Here is a 9,015-nt window from a genome sequence, read left to right as displayed (position 1 = left end):
TGAAGTGCCTCCCCCATCCCTCCTCCTCCTCCTCCTCCTCCTCTGGCCCCACCTCTCATTCTTTCACCCATTTCCGGTCCCTGCAGAAATGCCTATCTTCTTATATCCTCTTCTCTCTTACTTGTAAGGTGGTGCATTAGAGACAGACACCTCTTTGCAGTTTGCTCTTTTCACTTAACAGTGTATCCTGGCCCTGGCTCCATGTCATCTCAGAGAGAGCATCCTCGTTCTTTTTACAGCTGGTGGCACTTCACTGAATGAGGTACCATAGCTTATTCAGCCTCTTCTCACCTGTGCACATCGAGGTCATGTTCAGCATCATGCAGTGATGAGCAGTGCTGTGGTTCCTGACCTTGCACATGTGTGTCTTTGGAGGTGTGTCTGTGAGGGAGCTTCAAGGCTGGGATCACAGGCCAGGCCCTGGGTGCACATGCAGCTTTGTCAGCTTTTGTCAGATTACCCCCCACAGACTCCCCAACACGTGCCATCATGTTTCCTGATGGGTGGTACAGGATTAGTTTTTATGAATGTGCTGTGGGTGCTTGAGAACAGGGCATATGATTGGGATGTGGAGCTTGATAGGTATCTCTGAGAGGCACCTTGCGGATGATGTCGTTTAGTCTTGTCTCCCTGATTATTTCGTCTCCTTGTTTCCTTTGGTGTGGGTGTGGTGTTGAGTCTCTGTCTTTATCTCCTCGCGTCTGCTGCAGTTTTTGCTTCGTGAAGGGGGTTGCTGTGTTATTGGTACATAAATGTTTGTAAGTGTTACGTCTTCACTGTTGGCTGTGACTCAGCATTGAAGTATCTGTCTTTGTTGAGAGCGCTGCTTTGGGGCCGGGGTTCTTCTCTGGGCTGCGCTGGCTTGCTCCCTGCTCTCCACCCCGTTAGCCATAGCTCCTGTGCGCCTCCCTGCATTCCTGGCCTCCTGGGTCACTTTGTTTTATGTGTGTCCGTATATCACATAGGGCTGGGTCTTGTCTCATAAGCCAAAGTGACAGTCCTTTTCTCTCAAGAGGTGAGTAAAGTTCACTCACTTTCATTGGTGTGACTGGTGTGTTTGGTCTTGACTCTGTCATGATATTTTTTTTACATTTGCTGCGTTTCTTTTTCTATGCGGTGTGCATTTTTCTATCTTTAATTTTTTTTTGGTATTTAGGAGGGTTCGTGTTTGCATTCTCCTGGTTACTTTTGTTCTTAAACCTGTTAAACACCCTCAGTCCCCTGTGTTTTACCTAACTCTTCACTGTGTAGCTTACCGATGTTTGTGGGTGTTTGTCCCCTGCACTGCGACTATGAGCTGGTTCCGTGTTCTTTCCTTCCTGCCTCCCCTCCTGCTGTTCTGCCCTGCCTCACCTCTGCTGCCCGGTGGGCGGCGCCGCAGGGTCCCCTGTGCCTGCTGCCCATCTTTCTGCCACAGCTCCCACTCCCCCGTGGACCACGCACATTCTTGGGCGGAGGTCTTGGTGCAGACCCCTCCCCGCTGTGCCACCTGTTCAAGCTGTTCTCTGCGGCCTTGATCCGAGGGCAGCTGTAGGAGGCTGGCCCGTGCTTTCCTCCATTGAGGGTTTGTGTTTTCAATGCTGTTCCATGTCGCCCTGCTTTGTATGTTGGTTTTGAAAAGCTGGATGGCAGGCGCACTCTTCTGCCTCTGTATGTTGTGTTTTCTTTTCACTTAGCGACCTCATCTTCATCTTAGAAAATAATAGTTTTATGATGATATGTCTCAGCATTGATTGTCCCAGATACCCTCTGGACCCTTCCATTGTGTAGATTTTGGTCTTTTTTGTATCTGGGAAGTTTCTTGGATTATAGCTTGAATATTAGTTCTGCTCTGTTGTATCATTTTTTGTCTTCAGGGATTCCCGATCACATGAAAACTCTTCCTTCTCGGCTGTCTTCCTTTTCCAGTGTTTTCCCCAACCCTCTCTACAGATTTCTTTACCTTGCTTTCGTTTTCTTGCCCTCCTGCCTTCTTCAGTGCCCTTAATGCATCTCATCTGCGGCTCTCACCTGGGCCTTGTAATTTATTCCTTTCTTTTTTTCTTTTTTTTTTCCTTTTTTGTCTTTTTTACTGACCGGTAACGGGATCTCAACCCTCGGTGTCGCGCCCATACCGGGGACCAGCAACGGGATCGCAACCCTCGGTGTCGCGCCCGCACCACGCTCAGCCAGTGAGCGGGAACCGGTCTCCACATGGGATCTGAACCCTCGGCGGGAGCGCCGCCGCGCCACCGGGCCGGCCCTGAGATAACTGTGTCCTTTCTTTCCATTTCTTTCTCAAGTTTAGTCAGCTCTCATTTCTTCCATTTTGTTTGCTGTTTCTTTTTAAAAATCTATTTCCTAGTTTTTGATTCAAGGTGATTTTCATATCATTACAAGCTCAATTAAGTATATTTTATTTTTTTGAAAGTGTGGTCTTACAGATTTTTCCTGCTTTTCTAGGCTGACTCTGTTTTTTTTTTTTTTCCTTTTTGTCTTTTTTACTGACCGGTAACGGGCTCGCAACCCTCAGTGTTGTGCCCGTACCGGGGACCGGCAACAGGATCGCAACCCTCAGTGTTTCGCCCGCACCGCGCTCAGCCAGTGAGCGGGAACTGGTCTCCACATGGGTTCCGAACCCTCGGCGGGAGCGCTGCACACTCTCCAGTGTGCCACCGGGCCGGCCTCTGACTCTGTTTTTGACATGTGTGGACTCTCACTTCCTGACTTTTCACAGTGGTTCTTCATGGACTCGCGAGGGTCTGTGGTTTACTGTGCCCTCTTCTGAAGGTGTTGGGAAGCCCAGGTGTTTGAGCCCAGGGATGGCTTTGCCTCCTACAGGATGGGCCCTGTGTCCTCTGATTGTGAGGTCTCTTTTCTTGCAGAAACTAAAATTTCCCTGTTTACTCCCCGCCCCCCCAGTTGTGAAGGGCTCTTCTCAGAACGTTCCATTTTGCCCTTTGAAGACCCCTCCTCACAGCTCGGGCTCCCTTCCCCGTGGCCTGGGCTCTGACCAGCCTGGATACCTCTGTAGGGCTCGCAGACATCTGGGGACTTAGTGTTTCTGGCAGTGCTTTTCGACTGATCTCAGCCCCACCGTCTCCTCTTCTGTCTGCCTGCCTTGTTCTCTGTCTGTCTGTACCATGTAGCCGTGCTAGGGAGCAGGATGGGAGGTCACGCACTGGGGTGTGTTGATTCTTCTCTCACTTGCAGTTACTCTGAAGTTTGTGTTCCCTGTCTTCTCGTTGTGCGGGTGGTGTGGTCTCTGTGGAGATTTGGTTTTCCCTTCTTGTTCTGAATTGTTCGTGTGAGAGGTACTGGGAGTCATTGAACTGGGCAGCTGCATTGTCCTTGGCCTCCTGGAAGCTATGTTCATATCCTTCATCTGCGTATCTGAGTGATTTATTATAACGACTGCTCTTTTTTTTTTTTTCCTTTTTGTCTTTTTTCGTGACCGGCAACGGATCGCAACCCTCAGTGTCGCGCCTGTACCGGACCGGGACCGGCAACGGGATCGCAACCCTCGGTGTCGCACCCGCACCTCGCTCAGCCAGTGAGCGGCCGGTCTGTATGTGGGATCCGAACCCTCAGCGGGAGCGCCACCGCGCTCCCAAGCGGCGCACTGTAGCAGTGCGCCACCGGGCTGGCCCCAAACTACTGCTCTTTTAAATGCACGGCAGATGACTTGGCCGCGTGTATGTGTGTGTGGCTTTTCATGGGCGGCAGGCAGCAGAGAAAGGCTGAGAGTGAGTTTTGGGAGGGTGCAGAGCCAGTGGCTGGAACTGGTGCTAAGCCGCACTGACACTGCTGGTACCAGCTGCTACTTTGACCCAAGTTGCTCATTGTCGTCTGGCTGGACAGTGGGACGGCTGGAGCAGATGAGAAATGCTCACCCTGCTCCTGAAGAGCCACTTTCTACTTGGTGTCCTGGGGCTGCTGTGGGTGCAGAGCTCTCGGCCAGTGCTTGAGTGGTGGCTCCTTGGTGCAATAAAGACCCCTGGGCCCTGCGCCTCCTGGTGTGGATGTTTCTCCTCCCGAGTAAGCTGCTGGGGTGCTAACGGCACTGGGGTATAACGTTCCAGCTGGTTTGGGTGGGTGCCCCGGGAGTGTGGGGGATCCCGGAGCTGCCTCCTCTGGTGGACGTTGGTGCAGGGCCACCTTGTGCTGTGCATGGACCCAGAGCTGGTGTGGTGTGGATGGAAGGCAGTTCTTTTTTTTTCTCTTTTGGCGGGGATAGGAACCCTCAACCTTGGTGTTATCACACTGTGTTCTAACCAGCTGAGCTGACCAGCCAGCTCTCCATTTGGTTTCTGTGTAGAGTGTGTGTGGCAGTCAGATTTATCACAATATGTTTGACAGCTGGAATATTGGTCTCCTTTTATGTGATCCTTTTGACAGCCCTGTGACCAGGTAGGGTGAATGTTCCCAGCACCGTTTTACAGAGGAGGAGACTGGGGCTTAGCAAGTTCTCACCACATGTCCAGGGTCACTGAGTGGCAGTGTTATGGAAGGTTGGGTCAGCACCTGCCGTGGTCGGGTGGTGGCGCCTGCCCTTGTAGACTTTCTGTCATCTCAGGTCCTGCTTCAGGTCGTGCTGGCTGCGCTGGACAGCGAGCACATGCTCCAGCCTCTCAAGAGTGGCCGAGGAGGCTCCTGCACTGTTGATGGTCCCTTTGGGTGCTTCTTTGCAAGGCTTCCACGGAGGCCTCTGAGACTCAGCTAGGCTCTCTCCTCCCCGTGGGCTGGGTGAACTGTCCCTACTTCCCACCCTGGGCTGCTGCACCTGCTGAGGGCACAGCCCATCGGGGTTTTGAATAAGCCTAGAGAATTAAGCCACTGCCAGTGCCGTGAGGGCCTGGCACGGACAGTCTTCAGAGGATGCTCCATGGTTCAGCTAGCTGGCCCCTGTCGTGGGTCTAAAGGTTAAATTCCAGTTAGATTTCTACTCCATCTTCAGATTAAATTAGCAGAGGAACCTCTGCCCAGCCGGGGTACCCACAGAACGATATGATCCCAGGCCCTGGAGCAAAGTGGCAAATGCACGGCCTTCAGGGGGTGGGGAGCTGTGGTGCTTCCACATGACTAGAGTCTCCAATGGGGTGTATTTGAGAACAGGCTTGGCTTTTTAAAAAAGATTTAAGAAGAATTCAGTTGTGTGTATAAAAACCCCAGAACTGTAAGAATTCCTGGTTCTTGTGGACATGTGACAGCTGAGTTCACCATCAGCGCCGGCGCAGGAGGTGCTGTGGCCCGGGAGGGAACGGTGGGCTGGGGTGGCTGCACTGAGCCCAGAGGTGGCGCCTGCCCTCGGTCGTGCTGACACATGCCCATTGGTGAGTTTGGATTTTGCATTAAGATACTATTTATCTTGATTTCTGACTTCAGCATCCCTTAAGTTTTGCACCTGAGACAAGCACCTCACCTCCTCCCAGCCCTGATTTTGGTGTTGAATTATTCTGAAAGTATAAACATTAAATGCAGTCCAAAATGTGTAGCAAGTGTCACAGAAGATGTTTCGGCCTGTTGTCTGGGCAGTGCCTCTGAGAGGTGCCACCAGGGTTTTCTGTCAAGAGCCCTGCAGTCAGGTGTGGACCAGTGTGTAACAAAGGTGATGGCCAGTGTAGAAATGTGGAGCCCGCCGCCCTCAGCTGCATGTGTGAACGGGAGGGGAAGGTTTGGATCCAGATGAGGCTCCCATGTCCCCGGGATGCCATTTGTTCTGACGATTCTAAGAACAGCTGGAGAGAAGAGAAAAGCAGTCCTCCCTCTGCTGTGCTCTAGCTCTCTGTTACCCGCCTGGCTTTCTTTCTAGACACCGGTGTCTGCTCCATGCCCTGCCACGTTCTCCTGCTGGCAGTTCATGTTCCAAACCATCAGGCGCTCCTCAGAAGGGCAGCTGGTGTTCCTGCTGTGCTTGGCCACTGCCAGGGGGGCTCCTGGAGATGGGGTCCTATGGCCCTCCTCGTTCCTTTTCACTGTTTATTTTCACCCATAAAGCGGGTGCTTGGTTTGTCTCTTTCATGAAATGCTTCTTTAAGGGTGTTATGGAGACTAAAGGAAACTACCAAAAAACCTAAATAGTTCTTTCAAACCAGAGAAAGTAGCCACCAAAGGGATCTGGAGACTGGGACCGAAGATAGGACCTCGATGGTTGAGGGCGTCTGACAGGGGGACATGCCCTCTTCTCTTTGAATCTCACACGTACAAAGAGCACGTCATTAAGGGCCAGAGACACAGGTGCATGTCTTAGGAGACCCCAAGAAGGAAGGCAGTTGGGCGCCCAACCTGAGCAGGTGCAGGAGGAGGGACACTACGGTGACAGGCTGCGGGCCTCGCCTGCCACCTGCTGGCCGCTGACTGTGACTGCGTCTTCTCGCAGCAGGCTCCTGCCAGCACTCATGGTGGAGCTCGTTACTTCCAACTGAATATCACTTAAAATGTACACAAGCAGCTTTAGTCACGAGGATGCAGATGCTCATCTTTGTGCCACATGGAAAACCGAGAGCCATCGTGGAGTTCTGTGGTTTGTGCCTAGAAGGTTTCAGATGGAGACGGTGACGTGATGAAATTACTGGATGCTGCTGCTCAGTGGCGATGCAATCGTTGCAGAAAACTAACCCCATCAACTCCATTTCTCTCAGCAGGAAGGCGTCTGAGAAGGCTCAGAAGATAGCTGGTTGCTAGAGGGGCTGGCGGAGCCAGGTGTCTGTGTAGCCAGGGCCCTGCAAAGGGTAGAGGGGAGCCCCATCTTGGCCATGGATCACCATCATAACCATTGAGCAGTCCGGCCTTCCCAGCTGACCACCAACCCACTCAGTCCAGAAATTCAGACCCAGTGCCTTTATCCTCCAAGTGGGGATGACTCACCTGGCCCTAGCTGTGGCATTGGGCGTGGCTTTGGTCCCCTACCTGAGCCCTCCAGACAGCCTTGCTGTGGCCACATGGAGGTCAGCAACCACTATCTTGTCCTGTCTCACGCCCCAGGGCTGGAGTCTGAGCTTTGTGGGTCATCGAGGGGTAGTGTTCTGAGTGTGTGCCCTAGAGCGCTGGTCCTGAAGGTGTGGCGTGGGGCCTCCTGTCCTCCCCTTTCCCCTTAGGCCTGTGCCATTCCAGGCCTCCTTCAGAGTCAGGGTCCTCGAGACATGTTTTGGGGACACTTTAGCTGCCCCCTTGCCTCCTGTCTCTACCCACCTCCAGCACCACTAACACGACTGTCTTCTCCTTTCTTGTTACCAGGGCTCGGGCCCAGGCTTGGCGGTCCCAGGCAGCTCCGGCGTCGGAACCCCCAGACAGTTCACACGGCAAAGAATCACGCGAGTCAACCTCAGGGACCTCATATTTTGTTTAGAAAATGAGCGCGAGACAAGCCATTCACTGTTGCTCTACAAAGCATTCCTTAAGTGACGCAGGAGGAGCACGGTGTGTCTGATGGAGACGCCTGGGGACGTTTTTATATATTTGCAGTTTTTTGTAACAAGCAAATGGGATATTGTTTAAAAAACAGCCACCTCTTTACAATGGAACAGTTTTATATTCCTGTTTCTAAATCAACTCTTCAGTATGAAAAAAATACCTTTCTGTAACAGAGAGAATACAGAGGCCTGTGGATATTCTTAAAGGACAATTAAATTTTAACTCATCTTTGATTGAGTGGCCTTCTTGCCAAACAAGCCATATATAAAGACTGACGGAATCATTTAGCAAATAATGAGCCGCCCTCTGTCAGCTCGTAGCAGTTTGTACCTTACTTGTGCATTTGAGTTCAGTTCAACCTATCTTCGCTGTAGGTGTGTGTCTACAGCCAGCGACCTCATTTCATTTATTTTATTTTGTAACAGTCAGTTGGCAAAGCAAACTGATTTTTCAGACTATTTATCTTGCTCCCTCTCCCCTTCTCCCCAACCCGTTCAGAATTCTTGAGGAACCCGCAGCTCACGGTGTCACCATTGCCTCGGAGTGTAGTCACATTTCTGCTTAGTAGAGGCCGGAGCCAGCGAGGTGGGTTCCTCCTGAATGTGTGGTCAGCATCTGTACAAATGCATTTTGTTTGCTATAGTTTGTAAAGCTGTAAAGTTGAGAGAAATGAAAACCTTTTCAGCATAAATATATTTTACTTGCACTGTGTTTTTTAGCTAAAAGTGGAAACTTAGATTAAATAAAATCAAAGTTGAGAAGAATCATCAAAAGACTGTTCTTGGTGTGAATCAAGTGTTGGAAAATGGCTGGTGTGTTTTGTCAGTAATTGTACATAATTTTTGGCACATAACATACAGATGGCTATGTAAACTATAATTATTTTGCTAAGAGACTGTATGCAAGCTGTGGGCCAACTTTACAGGCGTCCAGAGCAAAGCCCCTTCTTTGTACCTATTTTTTTATTACAAATATACTAATTGGTTCTTTATATTTTCAGAGGTTATTGTATTAAATTGTCTATTGATAGTACTTTTATGATTGTAAATACTTTGGCTTTCTCCATGTGAATTCTCATGTTAGACTTTAATTGGCGTGCGTGTGAACTGAATGCTGATCAGTATTTTTTACCAACACCTGAGAACTGTTACACCTTTTATTTTGTCTTTTAGGAAATCCCTGTCTTTCCATTTTTTCATGTAAATTTTGCACAGTTACTTGTTCATATGTAAATATTTTACTTTCAAAAATGAAGTTTTTAATTGCTATTGTTTTATATAGGATTGAAAGAAAATTAACTCCTTTATTAAAAACAAATTTATCTGTATTTGTTTTGCCTGTTTTTCCTAGTTTGCCAGTTTTCGATTCTGTTGCCAGAGACTCAATTCTGGTTCTGCTGAGGTATTTATGAGCAGCTCATTAGAATGTATAACTAAACCCAGTGAATCAGGTAGAGATAACCTCCCTCTGCGGTGCCGAGAAGACTTGTCCATCGAGTCCGAGGGCCGGGGGCTGAGCCTGAACCTTGTGCTGTCATAGTTGGTTGGCTCGGCCTGGGCCACACATGAGTTCTGCTGTATGTGCACTGGGCTCTTGTCCCAAGTTGGGCAGAAACGCGCAGAG

The 9,015-nt window shown here is 50.1% G+C and overlaps 1 protein-coding gene across 1 annotated transcript in view; it reads left to right on the top strand.

Moving 5' to 3' along the window:
• Positions 1-8,719, top strand: part of TAF4 (TAF4 RNA polymerase II, TATA box binding protein (TBP)-associated factor, 135kDa) — an 83,099-nt gene extending 74,380 nt beyond the window's left edge. The window contains exon 16 of the mRNA XM_008570567.1: positions 7,216-8,719. Within this exon, the coding sequence (XP_008568789.1) occupies positions 7,216-7,383 (168 nt within the window). The 3' untranslated portion in view covers positions 7,384-8,719. The remainder of the gene's footprint in view (positions 1-7,215) is intronic.
• Positions 8,720-9,015: the final 296 nt, after the last annotated feature.

This window comes from Galeopterus variegatus, unplaced genomic scaffold (assembly GCF_000696425.1).
Source record: "Galeopterus variegatus unplaced genomic scaffold, G_variegatus-3.0.2 Scaffold614, whole genome shotgun sequence".
In the NCBI taxonomy this organism is placed as follows: domain Eukaryota; kingdom Metazoa; phylum Chordata; class Mammalia; order Dermoptera; family Cynocephalidae; genus Galeopterus; species Galeopterus variegatus.
The sequence above is the reverse complement of the archived record's forward strand: the minus strand, read 5'-3'. Positions and strand labels throughout refer to the sequence as shown.